The sequence below is a fragment of the Macrotis lagotis genome, chromosome 1 (genome assembly GCF_037893015.1).
Source record: "Macrotis lagotis isolate mMagLag1 chromosome 1, bilby.v1.9.chrom.fasta, whole genome shotgun sequence".
In the NCBI taxonomy this organism is placed as follows: Eukaryota; Metazoa; Chordata; class Mammalia; order Peramelemorphia; family Peramelidae; genus Macrotis; species Macrotis lagotis.
Window position 1 is genome coordinate 929892817 of NC_133658.1, and position 27448 is coordinate 929920264.

A 27448-nucleotide genomic window follows, 5' to 3' on the forward strand; every position below is an offset into this window, starting at 1 on the left:
AAATATAGCACCTGTTCCTCTTAAAAACACTAGAGAGGGGCGGCTAGGTGGCACAGTGGATAAAGCACTGGCCCTGGAGTCAGGAGTACCTGGGTTCAAATCCTGTCTCAGACACCTAATAATTACCTAGCCATGTGGCCTTGGGTAAGCCACTTAACCCCATTACCTTGAAAAAATCTATAAAAAAAAAAACTAGAGAAGAGGGCAGCTAGGTGGCTTAGTGAATGAGTACTGACCCTGGAGTCAGGAGGACCCAAGTTCAAATCCAACCTCAGATATTTACTAATTACCTAGCTGTGTGATCTTGGGCAAGTCACTTAACCCCATTGCCTTACAAAAATAAATAAAAATTTATAAAGCACTAGAGGACATAGGAATAAATCAGGTTTTTCTTAAAATAATCAGTATCTATCTAAAACCATTAACAAGCACTATCTATAAAGAAGATAAGCTAGAAGCATTCCCAATAAGAACAGAGGTCATTCAAGGCTGCCCACTATCACCACTGTTATTCAGTATTATACTAGAAATATGAATTTTAGCAATAAGAGAAGAAAAAGAAATTGAAGGAATTAGAATGGGATATGGGGAAATAAAATTCTCACACTTTGAAAATGATATGATAATATACTCAAACAACCCTAGAAAATCAACCACTAAACTACTTGAAATAATTAACTTTAGCAAGGTTGCCGGATACAAAATAAATCCACATATATCATCAGCATTTCTGTATATTGCCAACACGACTCAATAGCAAGAGATAGAAAGAGAAATTCCATTTAAAGTAGCTGTAGATACCATAAAGTATTTGGGAATCTGTCAAGACGAACCAGAAACTATATGATCATAGTTACGAGACATATTTATTTTTCAAATAAAGTCAGATATAAACAAGTGGGAAAATGTCAATTGCTAATGAGTAGGTTAAGCTAATATAGTAAAAATGCTACCTAAATTGGATTTCTTATTTAGTGCCATATCTATCAAACTACCAAAACATTATTTTACAGATCCAGGAAAAAATAGTAACCAAATTCATCTGGAGCAGCAAAAGGATAAGAATATTAAGCTGTAATGAATTGCACCTTATCTAAACTCTATTGTAAAGCAATATATACATCAAAACTGTTTGCCACTGGCCAAGAAATAGAGTGGTGCATCAGTGGAATAGATTAGGTACAAAAGAAACAGTAGTAAATGATTATAGCAACTGACTGTTTTATAAACCCAAAGATTCTACTTTCTGGGCTAAGAACTCATAATAAAAACTACTGGGAAAACGGGAAAACAGTATGACAGAAACTAGGTATAGACCAACATCTTACACCCTATACCAAGATCCAGTTAAAATGGTACATGATTTAGACATAAAAAGTTGATGTCACAAGTCAATTGGGAGGGGTGGCTAGGTGGCATAGTGGATACAGCACTGGCCTTGGAGTCAGGAGTACTTGGGTTCAAATCTGATCTCAGACATTTAATAAATGCCTAGCTGTGTGGGCTTGGGCAAGCCACTTAACCCCATTTGCCTTGCAAAAACAAAAAACAAAAAAAACCCAAGTCAATTGGGAGAATAAGGAATAGTTTTTCTGTCTGTTCTATGGAGAGGGGAGAAGTTTATGACCAAACAAGAGTCAGAGAACATTATACAGTGCAAAATAGACGATTTTGATTGTTAAATTTAAGTTGTTTGTTTGGTTTTTTTTTTTACAATAAAATCAATGCAACCAAAGTAGAAGGGACACAGAAAGCTGGGAAATAATTTTTATAACTAGTGTTTCTGATAAAAGAGTCATTTCTAAAATATATGGAAAACTGACCCAAATTTATAAGAATACAAGTTATTCCCTGTGTGGGACAATTACCACTTAAATTTTGGAGATCTCTCAAGGTATGAAGGGAAAACTTTTTTCATTTCTTGAGGAACTGACACCAATCAATTACAGAGATTGAGGCAAAAGCAAAAGACCCAAGAATCACATTTATCCTAACTTGATCCCCCCACCACTGACCTACTTCTTTAATGAGGAATGTGGTTTTCACAATCTAGACAGTAAATTTATCTAAGGAAAACAGCATTGTCAAGTCCGGAGGAGGGAAGCCAGGCCGACATCAATATGATGCATAAGCTGGTTCCTTCATTGATCACAGGATACATACTTTTATACTCTACATTTAGGTAACCAATTACATAAGCGTTTTAGCAAGCATTTTTTTCACATGCATACCTTGTGTATGTCTTAGGTGATTGTTTTGAGAACCAAACAGTGTTCTGATAAACAGAGAGAGGATTGTTTTGAGAACCAAACAGTGATTGGATAAACAAAGTGCAGAAGGTAATTATCTCAGAATGTGATATCTATCTGAGCCTGGGAGTGTACCTCCTTAGCTCAGGCATGCAGCTACTCCCTTGTCTAAGCTCTGAAGCACATCTTGCTGGTTAAAGCACATAACTATTTCTGTGTTAACCCTTCATAGCTCTTAGCCTGGACACAACACAGCATATAATTCAAACCTCCACCAACAATGTATTAGTGTCCCAGATTTCCCACATCCCTTCCAACACTGATCATTGTCCTTTCTGGTCATATTGGCCAGTCTGAGAGGTATGAGGTGGTATCTCAGAGATGTTTTAATTTGCATTTCTCTAATAATTAGTGATTTAGAGCAGTTTTTCATATGACTATGGATCATTATGATTTCCTCATCTGTAAATTGCCTATGCGTATCCTTTGACCATTTGTCAATTGGGGAATGGCTTGTTTTTTTGAAAATTTGACTCGGTTCTCTGTATATTTTAGAAATGAATTCTGATAAACGCTAGTCACAAAAATTGTTTCCCAATTTACATTTCTTTTGATCTTGGTTACAATGGTTTTGTTTGTGCAAAAATCTTTAATTTAATGTAATCAAAATTATCTAGTTTATTTTTAATGACGTTCTCCATTTCTTCCTTGGTCATAAATTGCTGCCCTTTCCATAGATCTGACAGGTAAACCATTCCTTGTTCTCCGAATTTGCTTATAATATTGTTTTTTATGTCTAGATCCTGTATCTATTTTGATCTTATCTTGGTATAGGGTGTGAGGTGGTGGTCTAATCTAAGTTTCTACCACACTAACTTCTAATTTTCCCTACAGTCTTTATCAAAGAGAGAGTTGTTATCCCAATAGCTGGACTCTTTGGGTTTATCAAACAGCAGATTACTATGATCATTTCTAGCTATTGCACATACTCTATTCCACTGGTCCACCACTCTATTCCTTAGCCAATACCAGACAGTTTTGATTACTGATGCTTTAAAATATAATTCAAGATCTGATAAGGCTAAGCCCCCTTCTTTTGCACTTTTTTCATTGAATGCCTAGAAATCCTTGACTTTTTATTTCCCCATATAAATTTATTTATAACTTTTTCTAACTCGTTAAAGAATTTTTTTGGAATTTTGGTTGGTAGGGCACTAAACAAGTAGTTTAATTTTGGTAGAATTGTCATTTTTATTATATTAGCACTACCTATCCATGAGCAACTGCCCAGTTATTTAAGTCTGATTTTATTTGTGTGAGATGTGTTTTGTAATTGTTTTCAAAAAGTTTCTGAGTCTGCCTTGCCAGGTAGACTCCCAGGTATTTTATATTGTCTGAAGTTACTCTGAATGGGATTTCTCTTTCTAGCTCTTTCTGCTGCACCTTGTTAATCATATATAGAAATGTTGAGGATTTATGAGAGTTTATTTTATATCCTGCGACTTTGCTAAAGTTACTAATTATTTCTGGTAGTTTTTTAGATGAATTTTTGGGGATTCTCTAGGTACACTATATGTCATCTGCAAAGAGTGAAAGTTTTGTCTCTTCCTTCCCAATTCTAATTCCTTCAATTTCTTTTTCTTCTCTTATTGCTGAAGCTAACATTTTTAATACAATATTGAACAGTAGTGGTGATAGTGGGCACCCTTGTTTCATCCCTGATCTTTTTGGGAATGCCTCAAGCCTCTCCCCATTGCATATACTGCTTGCTGATGGTTTCATATAGATAATGTTTATTATTCTAAGGAACAATCCATTTATTCCTACACTATTGTTTTTTAGTAGGAATGGGTGCTGTATTTTGTCAAAAGTTTTTCAGCATATATTGATATAAATCATATGATTTCTGATAGGTTTGTTGTTGATGTAATTAATTATACTGACAGCTTTCCTAATATTGAACCAACTCTGCATTCCTGAGATAAATCCTACTTGGTAATAATGTATTATCCTAGTGACAACTTGTTGTAGGCATTTTACTAAGATTTTATTTAAGATTGTTGCATCTATATTCATCAGGGAGATAGGTTTATAAGTTTCTTTCTCTGTTTTAACTCTTTCTGCTTTAGGTATCAGCACTATATTGGTGTCATAAAAAGAGTCAGACAGAGTTCCATCTTCACTTTTTTTTTTTTTTAGGTTTTTGCAAGGCAAATGGGGTTGAGTGGCTTGCCCAAGGCCACACAGCTGGGTAATCATTAAGTGTCTGAGGCCAGATTTGAACTCAGGTACTCCTGACTCCAGGGCCGTGCTCTATCCACTGTGCCACCTAGCCACCCCTTCACTTATTTTTCTAAAGAGATTATACAGAACTGGAACCAATTGTTTCTTAAATATTTGTGAATCCATCTGGCCCTGGAGATTTTTTCTTAGGGAGTTCAATAATAGCTTGTTGGATTTTTTTTTTCTGAGATAGAGTTATTTAGCTATTTCATTTCCTCTTTGTTTAATCTGGGCAATTTATATTTTTGTAAATATTCATCTATTTCACTTAGATTGTCAAATTTATTGTCATAGAGTTGAGCAAAATAATTCCAAATTATTACTTTAATTTCCTCCTCATTGGTGGTGAGTTCACCTTTTTCATTTATGATACTAGCAATTTCATTTTCTTCTTTTTTTTTAATCAAATTGACCAGAGTTTTATCAATTTTATTGGTTTTTTCATAAAATCAGCTCTTGGTTTTATTTATTAGTTCAATAGTTTTCTTACTTTCGATTTTATTAATTTCTCCTTTAATTTTTAGAATTCCTAATTTAGTATTTAACTGGGGGGTTTTAATTTGTTCTTTCTCTAATTTTTTTTAGTTGCATATTTAGTTCAATGATTTCCTCTTTCTCTTATTTATTCATATAAGCATTAAGGATATAATATATCCCCTGATAGCTGCCTTGAGTGTATCCCATAGGTTTTGGTATGTTGTTTCATTATTGTCATTATCTAGGAGAAAATAATTAATTCTTTATATAATTTGTTGTTTGATCCACTCATTCTTTAAAATGAGGTTATTTAGTTTCCAATTAGTTTTGGTTTTATATCTCCCTAGGCAAATATTGCATATGAGCTTTATTGCATTGTGATCTGAGAAAGATGTATTCACTATTTCTGTCTTTCTGAAATTGATTATTAGGATTTTATGCCTTAGAACATGGTCAATTTTTGCGTCAGTGCCATGTACTGCAGAAAAGAAAGTATATTCCTTTCTATACCCATTCATTTTCCTCCATAGGTCTATCATGTCTAGGTTTTCTAACAATGTATTTTCTTCCTTGCCTTTCTTCTTGTTTATTTTACGGTTAGATTGATCTAAATCTGAGATCGGGAGATTGAGGTTTTCCACTAGTAGAGTTTTGCTGTCTATGTCTTCCTGTAACTCTTTCAACTTCTCCTCTTAAGAATTTGGATGCTGTCCCACTGGGTACATATATATTAAGTATTGAAATCACTTTATTGTCTATGGTACCTTTTAGGAGGATATAGTTTCCTTTCTTATCTCTTTTAATATTTATTTTTGCAGCTGCTTTGTCTGATATAAGGATTGCTACCCCTGCTTTTTTCACTTCAGCTGAAACAAAATATATTTTACTCCAACCTTTTACCTTTACTCTATATGTATTTCTCTTCTTCAGATGAGTTTCTTGTAAGCAGCATATTGTAGGATTATGGTTTTTTAATCCACTCTGCTATTTGCTTACATTTTAAGGGAGAGTTCATCCCATTCACATTCAATGGTATAATTACTAACTCTTTATTGACCTCTATATTATTGTCCCTCTGTTTGTATTTTCCCCTTTTTTTCCTTTATCCATATTCACCAGTATTTTGTTTCTGAATACCACCACCTTCAGTGTGTTTGCTCTCCTATATCCAACCCCCTCCCCTCCCCCCTTTCCCTTTGCCCTTTCTTCCTTCCCTTCCTTTTGTTGGTTCCCCCTTTCCCCTTTTAACACTTTAAAGGTAAGATAAGTTTCTTAACTGAGTTTTGTGTATGTTAACTTTAAGCCAATCTGATGAGAGTAAGATTCAGGTGGTTCTCACCTCCTCCCTTCTTCCCCTCTATTACAATAGATCTTTTGTACCTCTTAAAGTAATGAGATTTACCACATTCATTCTCCTCCATCCTCCTATCTCTTTACTGTCCTTTTTAAGGAGGTATTTATTTTAAATCATTCTATCTGAGTCGCAGAAAGGTCATAAGTATCCTCTACTTCTGACTGTTCTCTCTACTAAAATTACAGTTATTGAGAGTTATTAGAGTGTTTCTCCCAGGTAAGGATATATCCAGTTTCAATTTATTGTATAACAGTTTCTTGAATAAGTCATGTGTGTTCATCTCTTTTGGCTAATTAAATTCTCTCTGATAGAGTTACAATTCTCAATAGTTGTTATAGTCTTTCTTCCAGGTAGGGATATTGCCAGTTTCATCTTATTTGATAACAGTTTTTTCCCCTTCCCACCCTTTTAAAAAATTTTACCTTTTCATGTGCCTCATGAGCCTCCTGTTCGAAGTCCAAATTTTCTATTAAGCTCTGGTCTTTTCATCAGGAAAAATTGGAAGTCTCCTATTTCATTAAATGTCCATCTTTTGCCCTGGAAGAGAAGGCTCAGTTTTGCCAGATAGTAGATTCTTGGCTGCATTCCAAGCTCCCTTGCTTTTTAAAATATTGCATTCCAGACCCTCTGGTCCCTTAATGTTGATACTGCCAGGTCCTGGATAATCCTTACTGTGACTCCTTGGTATTTAAATTGTTTCTTTCTGGCTGCTTGCAGGATTTTCTCTTTTATCTGATAGTTCTGGAATTTGACTACAATATTCCTTGGTGTTTTCATTTTGGGATCCCTTTCTGGAGGGGGTCGATGTATTCTTTTTTTTTTAGGTTTTTTTTTTTTGCAAGGCAAATGGGGTTAAGTGGCTTGCCCAAGGCCACACGGCTAGGTAATTATTAAGTGTCTGAGACCGAATTTGAACTCAGGTCCTCCTGACTCCAGGCCGGTGCTCTATCCACTGTGCCACCTAGCCACCCCAAAAGAAAATCCTAAAAGACTTGTGATGGAAATGACCATCCACATCTAGAGAAAGAGCTCTGAAGTCTAAATACAGACCAAAGTCTACTATTTTCACTTTTTCAAATTTTTTTCCTTCTCATGAGTTTTTATCCTTTTGTTCTGATTCTTCTTTCATAACATGATTAATATGGAAATATGTCTGGCATAACTGTGCATGTTTATGCTACATCAGATTAGTCACTGTAAAGGGGAGGTAGAAAAATATAGAATGTTGAAAACTATCTGTATATATAATTGGAAAAAACAAAATTTAAAAAGTGCAAGGGGGCACTAGGTGGCGCAGTGGATAGAGCACTGGCCTTGGAGTCAGGAGTACCTGGATTCAAATCTGACCTCAGGCACTTAATGATTACCTAGCCGTGTGGCCTTGGGCAAGCCACTTAACCCCATTGCCTTGAAAAAAATCTAAAAAAAAAAAAAGTACAAGACTTATTTCTATTAAAAACACTGAAAAAGGGGCGGCTAGGTGGCATAGTAGATAAAGCACCGGCCTTGGAGTCAGGAGTACCTGGGTTCAAATCCGATCTCAGACACTTAATGATTACCTAGCTGTGTGGCCTTGGGCAAGCCACTTAACCCCATTTGCCTTGCAAAAACAAACAAACAAACAAAAAACCAACAAAGTTCATAAATGAAGTTTTATTCTCTATGATCTTACCAAAAACCCATGGGTGGCATCCTTATAAAGAATTAAATGAACAATCAACATTTACAGAATTTAAAAAAAGAACCATAAAATTTTGGTGAACAACCAATCAGATGATACATAGTAATGTATCATAATACCTTATGATTCTCTGACCCATCCATAAGGTCTGTTCTGTGTTAGAACTCTCAAAGATTCAATTAGCCCAGGATGACTGACTGGCTCCTCTTCTGACTTGGTATTTTAATGTTGTTATTCGATATGATCCAGACAAATGAAACATCGGTGCTTCTCCCTTTCCAAATTGTCCCAAGTACAAGACTTGGTTCAGCTTCTCTCGATAAGCAGAGCAGTTTCCTACCTTCTCAGGAGGGTCTTTACTCTGATTGTTGGTTCAACTAGAAAGTAAAACTTGCAGATGCAATTAGAGAGGGGGACAGGGCTGTTTCCTCCAAACAGAGCTGCCCTCAGATTTACAACTGCAGAGAGACCTTGTGGAGGGCCAAGGCCAACCTTCCAAACTTACAATCCTTAACTAGAGACTGAGAGGAGAATTTTTGGTCAGAAATATTAATTTCACTCTAAAGATCCTCATATTTAGCTTTAATGCTATTTTCTATTTCTATTTTTCTATTTTCTATTTTCTGGCAAATCTTGGAGAATAAAACTGCATGTAACTTTTTGTCATTTCATTTTTTAGCCTAAAATAATTAAGGTTGACATCACACATACACACACATACAGACCCAGAGACAGAGACACACACAAACGCACACACATTGATATTATCTAGACAACAGACTGATTCAGGAGTTAGGAAGGCTGAGGGAGACAAAACCCAGTCTGGATTGGGGCCTGAGTTTTCTGAAAGAAGAGGGAAGCAGGGCAACAGGAGCAGAGGGAGGGTCTGGGAGGGCCCAGACAGGGAAGTCAGGGACACTGGGGGCCCAGACAAGTTCCAGATGAACACTGAGCCTGGGAAAGCAGGATAACTATGTCCTGAAGACTAGAAGCTGGGGAGCATTCCTGGTAGAGCATAGGCTTGGAACCCTTACAGGGAGATGGGAGACCAAGATCTAGGGCCTGGGACTGATGGGAACCAGCCCAAGAGCAGTGGGGCCTGACAAGGGGGGTGGGTGGGACAGGCTGGAGCTTTGGTGCCTAGGGGCAAGAAGGCAGAATTTGTTGGTCCTTCCAGGGGGGCAAGTCTGAAGGCAGACCAATGGAATCACTAAGAAGGAACTGGGAGCAGGAAGACAGGATACCTGGGTCCCTGATGGGAGGATGGAAAGTAGGACTCCTAGGTCCCTTTGGGTAAGGTCTGAATATTGGGAAGAGGGAACTAAAAGATAAATCTGAAGGGCGAGGCATGACTCTGGGCATTTGAGAAAGTGACTGGAGTCTGGAAAAGAGTTGGGGGAGCTTACCAACGAGGCCTGGAAGGGAGGATCAGTGCAGGTTGTCTTGAAGCCCTGGCTCAGACCTACCTGGCACCTGCACCCCCAAAGCTGGCTTCCAGAGGACAGAGAGATCCTAGCTCCAGGGAAGTCAGAATGAAATGATTTCACTGCCTAAAATTACCCCTTCTGGGAGCCCACACAGAGAGGGGCATCCTTCTCCCCAGAATGGCCCCCCGGCCCAACCGGAGGCCTACTGCCACCAATCACACTCAGGGCCAAGAGCTCAGGATCAACCTGCCTTTCCTCTCCAAGCCCTGCTCTCCATCTCCTGGAATACCTCCCTCTTCCCTTCTGCCCTAGACCTTTCCCAGTCCTACAAACTCCACCCCAGGACACTTATTTCACCACACTGGACATCTCGGAAAGCTCCTCCTCCTCCCCCATCCCTTCACCCTGCTCTAGGGAGTCACCCCATCTAAACCCTGAGCAGAAAGACTGCCAGGAAAAACTTGGGCAGCACCCCCAATAGAAAGAAGGGGCCAAGGTCCTTGCAACAAAGTTTTTGGGGAAATTGGGATTCTATTCACCATATGTAACTGTAACTCTACCCTTGGGTTTCTCCTAATCTGAATATACTCTTTTCAGAGCAGCCTATTCAGAGATAAAAATCATCCTGAGAAGGTGGGGATGTTATCACAGAACAGAAGCCAGCAGTGGTTTCCCCTCAGTTCTGATCTTATAGATGTGTTAGAGAATCATAAAATAATCAATGACCCCCTTATGAACCAATGTGTAATCTGGTTGGCCAGGTTAGATTTGACCACCAAACGTGGATGACTGTTTGATTTCTAGAAATACTTTCTCTCATTAAGCTCTTGACTGACTTCTTTTTTTATTTGTTTGTTTTGTTTTTGCAAGGAAGTGGGGTTAAATGACTTGCCCAAGGTCACACAGCTATGTAATTACTAAGTGTCTGAGGCTGGATTTGAACTCAAGTCCTCTAGACTCCAGGGCTGGTGCTCTATCCACTGCGCCACCTAGCTGCCCCTTTGGCTGACATCTTTAATGATATCTTCCACTTCAAGGTTTTGGGGAATATCTTGGAAAATTCAACTTCATATGATTTTCTTTTGCTTTATTTTTAATCTAAGAATTAAATTAATAATAGAACTATAGTGAACTTTGATTTCTTTATCTGAAAACCACCTGAAACTCAAAAGTTTTTAAAAGATCATTGTGAGGGGCGGTGGAGAGCACTGGAACTGAGTTCAAATCCTGTCTCAGACAATAATTGCCTTGGGCAAGTCACTTAACCCCATTGCCTTAAATAAGAAAAAAAGATATACCATAAAACCTATAGGTGGAAGAATCATTAAAGAGGCCTACCAAGAGATTCATGATTGGAGTATTTATAGAAATGACAGAAAAAGTCATAAACTTCTGGTAGCCAACCAATCAGGTTACACATGAGTACAGAGAGGTGCCATTGATGACTCAATGATCCTCTTCCCCATCCAAGAGGTCCATTCTATGCCAGAACTGACAAAGAAGCAGTTAGCAGCAGGACTATTGGCTTCTTTCTGACTGGATATTTTAATGTTGTATTCATTAAAATTTTCTTTTGGCTAAAAAAGGAAATAACAAAAAATTAGTTTTCTCTATGAAGTTTTAGTCTCTAGGATCTTACCAAAGCCATGGGTGATTGGTACTAAAGATACCAACTCAGAGCTTTGGGAGGAAACAAAATTTATAGAAATCTCACAAACGATCATCAAATTTTGGTGGCCAACCAATCAGATTAAACATCAGTTCAAAAAGAGGGTGTCATTGATTACTTTGATTTTCTAATCCATCCATAAAATCTATTCTAGGTCAAAACTGACAAAGGTCCACTTAGCAATGGCTCTGTCTGGCTCTTCTGATGACCTTTCCTTTGCTGTCAGGTAGGATGCCAAGTATTAGGATTTCTTCAGCCTCTTAGAGACAAGCAGACCAGCTTTCTGCCTTCCCAGGATGAGCTCTACTCTGATTACTGACACACCTGGGAAAGGCCAGACTTTTGCAGATGCAATTAGAGGGGGACCAGGCCAATTTTCACAGAGAGAGCCAGTCTTTGGATTAATACTGGGGAGACACAGATCTTGAGGAGGACAGAGGTTTACATTCAGATTTATAAGCCTTAATGAGAGGTGGAGATACCAGTTTTGGATCAGAAACATAAGGTTTTAGAAACTTATTAAACTTAGTCACCCATCAGACCTCAGACCCTGGTTCCTCTTCTGCAGTCTCCCTTTAAGGATTCCAAGTCTCACTTCTACCAGAGGGTCCCAGGAGCCTACCCCAGCTGCTAGGTAGATTCAGGACACAGTTACCCTACTTTCCTAGGTTCAGGATCTGAGCCGCCAAGGCTCCAACCCTGCCAAGGACTCCCAGAACCTCCCTCTGCTCCCCTACCCCAGGTTACTACTGCCCTGCCCCCTCTGTCTTCAGAACCCTTAGGTCCCCTGCCTGGGGGCTGAATCTCAGATTGGATTTTGTCTCCCAGTCTCCCCATCCCCAGCCTTCCCTCCTTCTGGATCAAGCTGGCAGTCTGCCGTCTAGATGGTGTGTGTGTGTGTGTGTGTGTGTGTGTGTGTGTGTGTGTGTGTGTCTAAGGGGGAGGGACGGAGGGCAGAAAACATGGGAGGGAGAGGCCTGTTATCCTCATTATAAGAGATATGGCCAAAAAACCCCAGCCCACTTCATTCCTTCATCTCTATTCTGTAGTGACAAACTGCAATGTCTTTAATCCTAATATTTCTGATCCAACTTGGTTCCTGAGCCTCCAACTTAAAGTTATAAAGCTGAATGTTGTCTCTGTGTGAAAAAAATGTCAATCTGCCATGTCGAGGCCTGCGTCTTCCACCTGAATGGCGACTTGATCTGTGTCCATTCAACCTGGTCCCCGTTGTAACAGCACCAATAAATTCCTTTGCCTGGAGCAACAAATCACAAGACAGGAGACATCTCGGATGAGGAAGAGCAAACCTATGGTTATTGGAAAACATTTCTCCCCAGCCCAAATGGAATTCTTATCAATAAGTATTTGAAGGTGGCGGCTAGGGGATGCAGTGGATAGAGCCCCAGCTCTGGAATCAGGAGTACCTGAGTTCAAATCTGCCCTCAGACACTTAATAATTACCTAGCTGTGTGGCCTTGGGCAAATCACTTAACCCCATTGCCTAGCAAAAACTAAAAAAAACTAAGTATTTGAAGCAAATATAATGGTTTCTGAGATCAAACTGTACAACGATGTCATCTATATGAAATCTCATTGGTTGCCTAACTCATTTTATGATTCTTTGTCATTTTTTGTATAAAATACCCCCCCCCCAAGTTTTACATCAGTGTTGGGATTTGGAATGACACCACCCACCCATAAGTTTTGGTAAGAACCTAGAGCATAAAGTATCATTATGAAATGAACTTTTGTTATTTCATTTTTAGCCTAAGAAAATTATGCTTAACAGTAGATGCCCCATCTTTGTTCTGTTTAGGACCCCAACACACAACCAGCTTCTCCCCCCCCCCCCCCAGCCATGGCCAAGCTCTCCTCCATTCCTATGAGTCTTGTCTGGATGGGGGGGGGGGCGAGATGAGACATTGAGCAGAGCCCTGCAGGCCTCCCCAGTTCTTGTCCTTGGCAGTGTTATCAGCAGAATGGATTTGGCCTCCTGGGGCTGTTCATGTCCTTTTACCTCAGAGCTCTATGGGAAGATACTGGAGATGTCAAGACAGGAAAAAGCAGTCCCTGCACTCAACGAGCTTCCAGTCTGATCAGGAAGACAATCTATCAGCTGCTCTTGAGGAGGGGTCCTCTGGGTTTTAGCCTAAAAAATAAAATAGATTAAATCTGTCTTAACCCCGTCTAAGGCGTCTCTTCTTTAATTGTATATTTCCGATCAAAAATTGGTTTCTCAGCTTCTACCTGGGATGTCTAAGTCTGAATGTTAACCTCAGACCTCCTCGAGGACTTTATTTCTCCAGTTAGAAATCTGAAGGCAAGTTCTGTGTGTGAGAAGCAGCCTGGCCACCCAATAATTGCATCTGCAACTTTGGGCTTTCACAGTTGGGCCAACAATCAGAGTAAAGACCATCCCGAGAAGGCGGGAAACTGCACAGATTATTTCTATAAAAGACTGAATAAATTCTTATACTTTTGACATTTTGGAAAGTGAGAAATCCCAATGTTTTATATATCTGTATCATATCTATCACAATATAAACTATCAAGTCAAAGGAGGAGACATTGGTCCTGCCGCTATTTGGATCCTTGTTGATTCTGACATAGCGCAGATCCTAGGGATGGGTTAGAGAATCCTAAAGTAATCAATGAAACCTTTATGTACTAATTTGTAATGTGCTTAGTTGGCCACCAGAATTTTACAATTCTTTGTAAGATTTCTATCAATGCTTTTCCCTCATTAAGCTCTTGGTTGATATCTTTAATGATGATATTCATCTATAGGCTTTTGATAAGATCTCAGAGAATAAAACCTCATAGATGAACTAAGGATGAATGTTATTTTGTTTTTGTCTGTGAAAATTAATTATGGTTAACAGAGTTTGTCCTAATAAGGGACAAATGTTAACCTCAAAAGAGAAAAACAGGACTAGGTTAACATGCAGATTTATTAATATTTCTTTAATCTTGCTGATTAATGAGATATGCTTGGTGGGTGAGGGGGAGAAGCAAATAGCTAGCAAACCAACCCTTAAATGGAATCCTGCAGGATCTGAAAAGCCACCTGACTTGTCCAATCAAAGAAAAGAGAAAGGCTTCCAAATTAGGATGGGGCTGGGGAAGCCGATTATCAGACATTCCACTCAGTTGTGCCAAAACCTCCACAAATGTGAGTCTTTGTTCCAATGGGATGAGTTATTAGAGGTCAATTGGAAAGTCACTGAGTCAGGAGATGGAGGGTCTTCATGAAGGGTCAACCAGGAGGTCAGTGTCTCTGGATCAGAGAGGAAGAAGAGGGGAGGAAGGTGAAAGGAGTCCAGAATGATAGTCTGCAAGTCGCCCACTGTGGGGCCAGAGACCTTCTCGATAGCAGCTTACTTGATCCCTTTGCCAGAATTATCAGGGTTCACCAAGTAGATCTCAAATTGTATTTATAAAATTTCAAGACATGTCAACCTTCAGGAGATAGTAATAAACCCGAATAAATTTGCTTTTCCCATTTTGATAACATGAAATATTCTAATGTTTTTTAAACCAGAATTGAAGATACTTCTGTTCTAGGCGTACAATTATGATTCCAATTTTGAAAATTGAGTCACATCTCTTTTTTTTTTAGGTTTTGTTTTGCTTGCAAGGCAAACGGGGTTAAGTGGCTTGCCCAAGGCCACACGGCTAGGTAATTATTAAGTGTCTGAGGCCACATTTGAACTCAGGTACTCCTGACTCCAGGGCCGGTGCTCTATCCACTGCACCACCTAGTCACCCCCCTGGGTACGATTTTAAAGACTGATTTAGACACCATAATAATGTTTTCCTGAAAGTGTTGAAATATGGGTGAAACCTAGCAGCTTGTCATCAGTGGATGTGACTTGAACGGCAAACTGATTAAAAATTGCACAAGCTGGATAAGTGGATGTCCTAGCTGCTGAGATGATGTCTGGAGTAACCTGTTCTTGCGTAATTAAATCTCTTATCCCCCATGTGCCACACCAATTCTCCTTTTGATCTACAAATGGATAATTACTGATAGTAGTTCTGGGAAGGAATGACTTCCCTTTTTTAGTCACCCAGCCCCAAGAGACCTGTTTAAGTTTTTATTGCTGTTTCCACTTCTTCACCACAATTTCATAAATGGTGAATAGCTGGTTCAAAATAACGGCATTAAAAGATGCCAGTTTACAAATGATGTCAAATGACATCCTCTTTACTGTTCAAAAATTGGTGACACCCTTTATTGGGTGTACATACATTTTATTCATTCCTTTATCCCTTTTTTAAAAATACATTCATATTTAATTCTCTTCAATGACTCTTTCCCTTACTATAGCCTTATTTAAATAATTTGAATTTATTTTCACTAACCAATTGATTTCACCATGTTTTATTGTATTTTTAATTAACCTAAAGAATTGCTTGTAGGAGGCCGCCCCACAGCATACCTACTGGCCTTGCAGGACATGAGATGAAGTCCCATAGAGCAAACTCCGGGATATAGGCCAAGGCAAACCTTGGTCACCTCAAATCCTCGGCCACAAGGAAACTGGGAGGCGCCCCCATATCTACCCATCTACTTCCCTATTTCACTCATCCCTCGCTTGACAAATTTCCGCATAAAGACAGTCGACAATGGCAATGCAAGAGGCTCAGGCCAATCTGATATAGGCTTCAGGAGATCCTCCCATACCCTGCTTTCACATATAGAATATAGTATATAAGCTTAAATATGCAGAAATAAATTGGACTTGCCCCCTGATTGCCTGTGAGTTGTCTTTCTTCGGCAGTCCCCGAGGGTCTGTAGAGGGAAGAGCCCCGCCCGACAATGTACCCACCACAGAGTTGGTGGTGCTGGAACACAGACTGAAGCACATTTTATTATTATTATTATTTTGGGGGGTACAGGGCAAATGGGGCTGGGTGGCCTGCCTGGGGCCACATAGCAGGGTCAAACAATGACATTGTTCCAGGTTTCAGATTATCCTTATAAAAGTAGGACCCTGGAAGGACAGGGGATTTCAAATTGTGAGGAAGATCTGAGATCCACTTCATCAAATGTCACTGGCTCAGAACTCTGCCTCAGTGTATTTTATTCGAAGTGGGACAATTTTAGTTGAAACAGTTTTGGAAAGAGCTGTTCCAGTCAAATAATGAGAGTCAGACTTCAGAGTTGCAATATGTATTTTTCATAATAATTGGCAAGACCTGAAACTGGACCTATTTCTTGGATCATCCATGGTAGGAAATTCATCCCTCAAAGATCCCACCAAAGGGGATTGGCCGATGACCTCTTGAAGGAATCTTCACATTTGGACTCTTAGTCATTGAGGAAGACCCCTAAAACAGAGGCATAAGTGGAGAGGGCACTATTTTTGGCATTGTCCAAAGCTCAAAAGTTGGGCCAGTCCTTTACATTCAATCAGAAAGATGGCTATTGCAGTGACTCTCTCAATCTGCTTTTTCTGAAAGTGGAGGAATTAATAGCCTGGGAGTCTCAGTGTTTTTCATCTCAAAGATTTTCTTTCATGGTAGAATTGAGAGCCTAGTAAAATACCTTTGAAGAGTTCTCTAGTCAGGTTACTAGAGAAATACAGACAAGCAAGGGTTGGTGGGGGAATCGCATCCTCCCAGGAGGTTCACTATCCCCAGCATCGACATTTTCAAGGAACCCATGGGCTTCTCTTCAGTCATTCAGTGACTTTCAGGTCTGATGATAGGAGCTGGCAACAAGAACAGTGAGAAGAGACTCCTGCCAGGCATCCCTCCACCTTTGCTTTGATTCTGAAAATGAAGCCCAGAACAGGAGCACAGGCTTTTTATTTGAGTCCCATGGTCCCCCAGGGGGTTCCTGAAACAGGCAAAAAACCTGAGAGGTTCTTGATGGTCACCTCTCTCTCTCAACCATTTAAAGGAAAGGTGAATCAGGAAAGATTTCCTAAGTTCTCCAAACAGTGGAGCTACATTATAAAATTCAGAGGCTGGTACCTGAGACTTCACACAGCTGCTAACAACTATCTCACAACTGTATATTTATTTTGACTTTTTATAAGTCTTCAAACTTCATTTTATTTTTTTTATAGTGGGACCTAGAGCAAGAAGAACAGTGTACCAAAGGAGATTCCCTTGGGCAATCTCTTTGAAGTCTGGGATAAGGAAAACTTCCAAATGAATCAGGATGATCAAAAAGCAGATAATCAGATTCAGTGATATTTGGATTTAGACCATTCAGTTGCTGATTCATTTGGGCCTCAATCTGGATCACTGGTATCTCCAAATCCATAAAAATATGACTATTTTTTTTTTAGGTTTTTGCAAGGCAAATAGGATTAAGTGACTTGCCCAAGGCCACACAGCTAGGTAATTATTAAATGTGTGAGGCTGGATTTGAACTCAGGGGCTCCTGACTCCAGGGCTGGTGCTCTATCCACTGTGCCACCTAGCTACCCCATGACTAGACTTTGGATTAGAGTGGGAAGGAACCATAGAGGAGATTGAGTCCAACCTCCTCATTTCAGAGTTAAGTAAATAGAGACAGAGACCCCACCCATACAGCAAAAGAGGATCTGGCTGGATTGGAAATCAGATTTCCAATATTAAACCTTGTACCCAATCCATTTTATCTACACTTTCAGAATCAGTTTGAATAAATGCAAAGTGATGGCACTATCCCGGCATCTTATTGTATTAACTTGCCATGAGAGTTATTGTATCCAGTTATCTCCACCTTTCAGGGAATGTATATTCCTAAGTCTCCTACTATGCATTTTTCTGATGTAAAGGAAGAGATAATGTTGGGCTGAAGACCTTCCCAATTGTGTCTGCATAGCATTTATTCCCAAGATGAATTTTGCCTAAAAAGCTCTGTACTCCATTTGAATGACTGTTCACATTCATTATGGGGATGTGAGCTCTAGCTTATGTGTATTCTGCTTTGGGAAATAAGGGATGTCTTAAGCCTGGAGGATATTTCATATTGAGGATATTAATGAGATTTTTCCTCTACTTTAGTTTTCCTGATGTTTAGTAATGGAAGAATAGACACTAAAAGTTTAATTACTCTCATGATACTAATAATGTTGTTATCCAGTGTGGATTCTCTGATGTCAAGCAAGACTTGCTTTGTTTCTATAAGGCTTTCCACAGTGATCACATTCAGAAATTCTCTCCCCTGAGATGTTTCCTCTGAAAAGCTCTACCACATTGATGTCTTTCATAAGATTTCTCCCTAGTGTGGCTTCTCAGATGTTTATCAAGGCTGGAGCTCTGTGTGAATCCTTGCCACAATGATCACACACAGGGTTTCTTTCCACTGTGCATTCTCTGATGTTGAGCAAGACCAGAGTTGAATGTGAAAGTCTTTCCACACTGATTACATTCATAAGGTTTCTCTCCAGTGTGGATTCTCTGATGTTTATTCAGATAAGACTGTTCACTGAAAGCTTTTCCACATTGATTACATTCATAAGGTTTCTCTCCAGTGTGGATTCTCTGATGTTTAATCAAAGTGGAGTTGTCTCTGAAAGCCTTTCCACATTGATTACACTCATATGGTTTTTCTCCAGTGTGAATTCTCTGGTGTGTGATAAGGGAAGAATACACATTAAAAGTTTTACCACATTCATTGCATTCAAAAGGTTTCTCTCCAGTGTGGATTCTCTGATGTACATTAAGGGACATGGTGTCCCAGAAAGCTTTGCCACATTGCTCACACACATAATGTTTCTCTCTAGTGTGAATTCTTTTAGGTCTAGAAATGCTAGAACATTTTCTGAATGTTTTCCCATGTTGAGTGTATTCATATTCTTTTTCACCAGTGTGGATTCTCTGATGTTCAGATAGCTGGCTACTTTGTCTGAAAGTCTTTTCACACTGATTGCATTTATAAGGTTTCTCTCCAGTGTGGATTCTCTGATGTACAGCAAGTTGAGAACTTGTCTTAAAAGTTTTACCACATTCCTCACACTCGTAAGGTCTCTCTCCAGTGTGGATTCTCTGATGCACAGTAAGTTGGGAATTTGCCTTAAAAGCTTTACCACATTGCTCACATTCATAAGGTCTCTCTCCAGTGTGAATTCTCTTATGTTCAACAAGATACTGCCTGAGAATGAAAGCCTCTCCACACTGTTTGCATTCATAAGGTTTCTCTCCAGTGTGAATTCTCTTATGCACAATAAGGTAAGATTTTGTCTTAAAAGATTTACTGCATTGCTCACACTCATAAGATTTCGTGCCAGTGTCCATTCTTTTAGGTTTAGCAACATTAGATTGGTTTCTAAACGTTTTTCTATGTTGAGCATTTTCATATCCTTTCTCAACCATGTAGGTTCTCTGGTCTTTGCCAAGATGAATCCTCTCTTCATTATGAGAAGAGTCATTCGAAGAGGTCATATTCATATTTGCACTCATCTCTTCATCAAACCTGATCTCTGCATCTGATGAAACAAATACACACACATTAGTATAAATATATCCTCCTCCTTCTGTTGGTAGAAAGTAAACTAACTGACATTCAATTTCCCCAGTCAAAAAGAACAGTCTTCAAACTTAAATGGGCAGAATCAATCATTTAAAAATGTCATTAGTTTATAATACATGGTTGGAACCTTTCTGGAAAGCAGTTTGGAATTGTGCCCAAAGGGCAACAAAAATGTGTATACCCTTTGATCTAGCAATTCCACTACTGGATCTATAACCTGAAGAGATGATGAAAAAGGGTAAAAACATCACTTGTACAAAAATATTCCTAGCAGCCCTGTTTGTGGTGGCAAAGAATTGGAAATCAAGTCAATGTCCTTCAATTGGGGAATGGCTTAGCAAACTGTGATATAAATATGTCATGGAATACTATTGTTCTACTAGAAACCAGGAGGGACAGGAATTCATGGAAGCCTGAGGGATTTGCATGAACTGATGCTGAGTGAGATGAGCGGAACCAGAAGAACACTGTACACCCTAACAGCAACATGGAGGCGATGATCCACCCTCGATTCCATCAGTGCAACAATCAGGGACAATTTGGGGCTGTCTACAATGGAGAATACCATCTGTATCCAGAGAAAGAATTGTGGAGTTCAAAGTCCAAAGACTCTTACCTTTAATTAAAAAAAAAAAAACACATTGTCTTATTATGTAATTTTGCTCTCTCTTATACTTTGTTTCTTCCTTAAGGATATGATTTCTCTCTCCTCACATTCAACTTAGATCAATGTATACCATGGAAGCAATGAGATCAGGGGGAAAATTGTACAACTCAAAGTAAATAAAATCTTTCTTTAAAAAAATGTTATTAGTTTATAACTAAAGGACAATTTAATGAACAAGTCCCACACATAATTGCAATGGATCCTCACGACAAACCTGAGAAAATGCAGAGCCAGCCTTGTCATTGCACGTTACAACTCTGGCCATGAGCTCTAAATGACTGAGGGATTAGATCCAAATGGTAGCACCAAAGATTAGAATTCAAACCTGGTGATTGAGTGCGCTTTGCCTACCATACTGGACAGATGTTCTCCATTGTACTTTCAATCCTTTCTTCAAATGCATTTTTTGCTGATGACAATTTTATTTTGTTCTGTTTGGGTGATCATCCTAGTCCTCTGTATGGACCAGTTTTGATGCACTATTGCATAGTCATTCGATATAAATTTCAAGCCAAATGGAACAAAGATTTACTCATTTCCATTGTCCTGAAAGAATTTTTAATGTGATATCCATCTTGAAATCTATTTGGATTAGACTACTGTTTCCCTTTCTTTATCAGAGTTCACCACCCCCCATTTTTTTTCTTTTCTTTTCTTTTCTTTTTTTTTTAGGTTTTTGCAAGGCAATGGGGTTAAAAGTGACTCACCCAAGGTCACACAGCTAGGTAATTATTAAGTGTCTGAGGCCGGATTTGAACTCAGGGATTCCTAACTCCAGGGCCAGAACTCTATCTACTACTGTGCCATCTGGCTGCCCCTCCCCCCATTTCTAATTCCTCTTTCACAACATAACTAATAGGGAGCTGTACATGTACAACTTTTACCATCTTGATGCGGTGATGAGATTGCTGATGACATGTGATTGCAAAGTAATTGGTAAAGGAGCAAAGTGTTCTGTTGCAAAGACAGAAAGAAAATGAGGGTCTGGGCATGACTGAGACCATGGGCATGAGATGGGTTATGACCATGGGGAAGGAGTAAGGAAGGGAGGGTGGCAGAAAAATGTGGTACTCAAACTTGCAAATGGATGATTGTTGAAAACCACCCTTGCATGCAATTGGAAAAAAACAAAATTTTAATGAAAAATAAAATTAAGAAGTAACTTATTCAGATCTCTAGGTATTGTGTCAATTGTTATAGATTGCAAATATTTTATCTTTTTTATCTTTCATTTTATCTATCATATTTTTATCTATCATATTATCTATCTATTCAACATGTTTTTTGCTTTCTGTAGGAGACCCCATCATGAGTGAAAATGCTAGATTTCTTTTGCCTTCACCTGAAGCGTGTTAGATTCTTTTCCTAGCCCATCTCATGCCCATGGTCTCAGTCATGCCCAGACCCTCATTTTCTTTCTGTCTATGCAACAGAGCACTTTGCTCCTTTACCAGTTACTTTGTAATCACATATCATCAGTAATATCTTCACCACATCAAGATGGTACAAATGGATTTGTTCCTCCAGGACAGTTGACAGGCTCCCTGACCCAGATCCATGATCCTTAGCAGGGCACATTATAAGCTATCTTGAAAAAAATCAAGAATTATCATAGACATACATAGGCAACAGCAATTATATTTTTCTCATTACTCATCTTCAACTCATTTTGCTCTTCTATTTTGAGGTTAATTTTTAAAAGAACTGGATGGTTCCCTAGGCCAGTCCTTCAATTGTTTCTGTCAGAATGTAGGCATTGCTGAAGGGCAAAATTAATTAAATAATTAAAAATTAAAAGGATTTTCTCTTTAAAAGATTATTTTCTATATCAAAAGTTTAAAAAAACTCAAAGCAAAACACGCAGTTGACCCTCAAGTTCATTTATCAATAATTATACTACTTGTGGCCAATTAAAAATAATTACCCTACTATTAGTCAATTATAAACAGTACTTTAAGTCATTGTTAATCTTTTGTCATTCTAATTAGTGATTCTTGTTTTGGACAGGGAAGGGAACTAAGAAGGTGAAATCCCTCCCCTGGACTTGCAGAATTCTCCTTTGCTTTCCCCTTCATACCTAGGTAGGGGATCATGTCCTTGTATTCTGGTTAGAAAGCCGAGTACAGCTGGTGGCTGGTAGAGCGCATGCATAGGTCAGATTCACAGTCTCGAAAATGGAGGAATGGCATTGTCTAATTGCTAATGTGGATCCCAAGAGTTGTGAAAAGCAATTCTAAGAACAAGAGATTTTGGGAAGACCCTGCTCTGCTCTGCTGTCATGGCTGTTCATTGCATTAATCAGGTTTTTCTAAAACTGAGCCTTTCATCATTTCTACTGAAATAGTAAGTTCCCATTATCTTCTTGGATCATCACTTCCTCAGTCATTTGCCAATATATGGGCATCACCTTTATTTCTATTTTCTTACTTGTAACAACAATAAACAGTATCCATAATAATTTTTTGGACCAAGGTGACTTTTTGTTCTTTCTTTGATCTCTTTAGATGTCTCCTTATTCATAACTGAATCAAAGGACAGGGGGATATCACGTAAGAGCATAATTGCAACATGTGTTATAGAACATGATGCATCCCTTCCTTTTCAATCCTGTGTGTTTCTTATTAACAAGAAACTGCGGTATTCTCCTTTCTTTTTTCTTTTAGATTTTTCTAAGGCAATAGGGTTAAGTGGCTTGCCCAAGGCCACACGGCTAGGCAATTATTAAGTGTCTGAGACCGGATTTGAACTCAGGTACTCCTGACTCCAAGGCCAATACTCTATCCATTGCACCACCTAGCCGCCCCTGGGATTCTCCTTTCTAAAAGTTTGTGTTCTCATCCTCATTTCTATTGGGGAATATAACCCATTCCTGCTTATTTATGGCAATTCATTTCTTTTTTTCCCCATCATCATCATCACATCTTATTATATCTCCTCTCTGACCCATCTTCATCCTTAGAAGTAAAAAGTAGGTAGGTGGGAGAAAGAGATGGGATCAAAACTAGTCATCTATAAGTAAAACAGCATAATGCCCCCCACTCTTCAAACCTTGTCTTCTTTCAATTCCAGTCCCACATGATTTATTGTAACACTATCTTTAGAGTCGCTTTATCTTTCTAATCTCTCCTCCTTAAAGAATCATCTAGGAAAGAAAGGTATTTTCCAATATGAGACAGCTGGATGGTCCAGTGGATAGAGGAACAAGCCAGGAGTCAGGTCAACTTGAGTTTAAATCCAGCTTCAGACACTTGCTAGCTCTTTGACCCTGGGACCAGAACAGAACTTCCTGGCTTCAGGTGATCCATCAAATGAGGGCATTGACAGCTCCAATTCCCCTGGGTTGATGCAAGCTTCAGATGACATATGGGTCAGGCTCTTGGTCAAACCCACAGCTGGCATCATAAAGGTCTGAAGTCTTATCACTGTCATCATGGCACCTGGAGATTCTCTCCTTCAAAGACTATCAACCTCCTCTCTCCTTGAATCTGTGTTCCTGGTGATCCATGATCTTCTGGGCTTTCCACTAACCCCAATACTATCGATTCTCCTAGTTGTCCAGTGGCCAAGCTTGCCTTAGTCGCGTTTCTTTCTCTTCTAGCTTGTAAATAATTACTTGGAACACTTCTCATCCTGATGACATTTGATCAGACCAAACACTGGAGATGACAATCATCTCTAGGCTTGTGGTCCTACTATGGGATTCCCTGGAAGTCTCTCTCTGTCATCTCCCAACCTTAGTGGGGCTGTCACTTCCATGAATCTGGCCAAAGAGGCTCAACAAAGGGGTAATGATCAGGCCAGAGAATCAGGAAAAGGATGTAGGCTGATGATGCATGATAGATTATTGCCAAGGAAGGTAATGCCCTGCATTCCCATTTATGTATTAATGAATGGAAACAGGGAATATTTCAACTTTAGACTGCCTGGTTGTTCCACTTTTAGGTCACATACTCTTAGCTAGATCATCACTGTGGCAAGGCAATCTTAGGACAACTCCCCCAGTGACTCTCTATCTCACTCTGAGCTTTTCCAATTCTTTTCATGCCTCCTCCATCTATCAATATTGCTTGCTCCCCCTAGATGCCCTGATCAGAACACAACGTCATATTACATGGAAATGTGGGACAAATATCTAGAGCAATTTTTTTATTCTCAGATTACATATATCAGAACACTCCTTTTCTTCCTTTGATCTGGTCTCACATGAGTAGAGACCCTTCTACTAGCCAATGTAAACCCATGTACATACATAAATGATCCCATTTCATCCTACCTTCTCTTCCCCAGAATCTGCCCTCCCCAGTCATCCTCAGTTTGCCCACTCATTTTGAATCTCTCTGTCTACTGGTGCCATCCCTAGTTCCACGAATAACATCCCATCAACTAATTTATAATTTACTGGTTCACACTAGGTGATCTTGGATTAGGATGGACTTGCTTGCCTCAGGATTACAATAATCAAGTACAATTCTAAATGATTTGTGATGGAAATCATCTTCCACAAATTCAAAACAAAGCTTACTATTTTCAATTTTTAAAATTTATTTCATGGATTTTTCCCTCTCATTTTTCCCCCTTTTAATTCTGATTCTTCTTTCACAACATTAAATACTTTTAACATAATTATGCATTTATGACCTAAAATGGACTACTCCGGTAGGGGGAGTAAGGCCAGAAGGGTGGGAGGGAGAAAAATGGTAAACTCAAAACTTTACCAAAATATGATGGTATGTAAATGGAAAAAATAAACTGGCTCCCTTCATCCCCATGTTCTCCTTCATCTTCCAACCTTTTCTTGACTTAAAAGCTAGCAATGGCTATTCACAATTAGTGATACCATTTCTGTTCCTCTTAATGTCTTCAAAGGTCTCTGCAGTTTGGTTCCAGGTAATATTATTCAGCTGACATCGCTATTTCCACAGTTACCAATGAACAACTTAGTCACTAAAACCATTGGCCTTCCTCAATTCTCAATTCTCCTTGACTTTTTTGCAGCCACTGATCCAACAATTATCCACATTTCATTGACAACCTCTTCCCTTGTCTCTAGGTTTTGAAGACACTCTTTTCACATGGTACTCCTCATTGTGTGTCCAAAACTAAACATGTTATCTTTGCTCCTATGTTCCCGACTTATTCCTTTACTATTACTGTCAAGGACATAACCTCTCAATCATCCAGGCTCAAATTTAGGTGTCGTCCTCTCCTCCTCATCTCTCATCCTCTTTCCCCCTCCTCCATTCCATCTGTTACAAGATCCTTTTGATTCCACCTGTGTAACACCACCTTTCAAACACATCCCGTTCATTCCCAACATTATTCCTTTCTTGGTCCCGGGATCAATCCCACACCTGAGATATTTCAAGCACTGGCTGGTTGGCTTCACTTCCTCAAGTCTCTCAATCTTCCCACCAGCTATCAAATTCATCTTCCTAAAGCTCTTGTCTGACCACGTCACTCTCCTCAAACATCTCCAATGGCTCCCTAGCCAAAGCAAAAATCCTCTACTGGGCTCTTCAAGTCCTTCATCTTCTGTTCTTCTTCTCCCTATCTTGTCTTCTTTCACCTGGCTTTCCCTCCACATAAACTGGAATCCACTAGAAAAGGGGCCTCTTTTCTGTGACTCTTCTGAAATAGAAGTTCAAATTCCACTTCCTTCCATTAGACTCTTGCAAGGCCTTAACCTTCCTTCTCTTGCCTGCCTCTGGCTTGTCCTGGATAAAGCAGATTTTACAGAATTATCTTTACCGACACCCGTAAGCTCCTTGAGAGCAGGGAATGTCTCCTGTGTCTCCTTATTTCCCTGGTGCTTAGCAAAGGCCTTGTACATGGTAGGCACTTAATAAATGCTTGTTGGGTTAAGGAGGTCCTTAGAAAGAGCTCATATTAGACACCTCAGTCCTCCATGCCCAAAGGGCCAATAAAGTCTAATGGCATCCCTGAAATTACAAGGGAGCTGTCCCAGGAATCCAATGCTTGTTGTGTTTGCCAAATGAGGAAGCTGAAGCTCAGAGGTTCAGTGACTTGCCCAAGATCTCACTGCTAAAAAGCATCTGCAAAGGAATAAAAAGTCAGGTCTTCCTGCCCAAATCTACAACTTCTTTGTTGCCACATCCAGAAGCCTCCTGGGATCCAGCCCACACCCTCCAGGTGTGTCCTCACTCACCTGGACAGGTCCTCAAGGCCTCTTGCTCCAAGTAGGGGAACAAATCTCTGGGAACTGGAAGTCCTGGCATAGGGAATAAATTAGGCATGAGGATGGAGAGAAAGTTGTCATTTAATCCTCATTAGGGAAGGGGGAAAATAAGCAAGGACCACAAGGTGGTGCCAAGGAAGACTCAAAGAGAGTGTCCAGGGAGGTTTTTGCTAGGATCTTTGGGGGTTATGAGAAGTGGGGTGAGGGGTAACAGAATATGTGTCATCAATTTCGAGTCAGAAATATCCAATTTTGTCTCCATTGTACAGGAGCAGCCACAATTGATAGTTTTCATTTGCTAGAAATTAGAGGAGACTGAGAGTGCAGAGGAGGGAGCACTGGACCTGGAACCTGGAAGACTTGAGTTCAAATCTGGCTTCAGAAACTTACTAGGTGTGAGCCCCTGGACAAATCACTTCATTTCTGTTTGCCTCTGAGCTCTAAATTATCCAATGGAGAAATGTGAGGATCTTATGAGATGACTCCATCAAGAAAGCCATTAGTCACTGGACCAGGCCAATAGTAGGTGAATATAAATACTTATTCCCTCCCCTTTCATACCCTGAAACTCTATTTGGAGGATTTTGGTAAGGGCCCCAAATTCTACACACTAGGGAGATAATGAAGACATTCCTTGTGATGGCACATTCAGCTCCCAGGGGAAGTGGTGTTTACCCAGGAAGAGGAAGTTCTGAGTGTTCTCCTCCATGACATCCTTGTGCAGCTGTTTCTGGGCATCATTCAACAGGCCCCACTCCCCTGGAGTGAAGTCCACAGCCACATCCTTGAAGGTTACCAACTCCTAAAGCATTAAAAATCATAAAACATACAAGATTCATAATTGATCCAATACAAAGCTCATCAATTATAGAAAAAACCTGAATCAGAGAGAAGAGGTTTACCCAAAGGGCACACCGTTTATCAGAGTCAGAGGCCACACTTGGTACCAGTCTTGAAAAGCCCAGTGGA

At 39.5% G+C, this 27448-nt stretch overlaps 1 protein-coding gene across 1 annotated transcript; it reads right to left on the reverse strand.

The window, feature by feature from the left end:
• Positions 1–15836: 15836 nt before the first annotated feature.
• Positions 15837–27143, reverse strand: LOC141512355 (uncharacterized). The gene is made up of 2 exons (XM_074221226.1): positions 26450–27143; positions 15837–19572 (listed from the first exon to the last, which is right to left on the reverse strand). Exons 1-2 carry the CDS (start codon positions 26535–26537, stop codon positions 18428–18430), a joined length of 1233 nt encoding a protein of 410 aa, XP_074077327.1. The 5' UTR covers positions 26538–27143; the 3' UTR covers positions 15837–18427.
• Between the last annotated feature and the right edge of the window lie 305 nt (positions 27144–27448).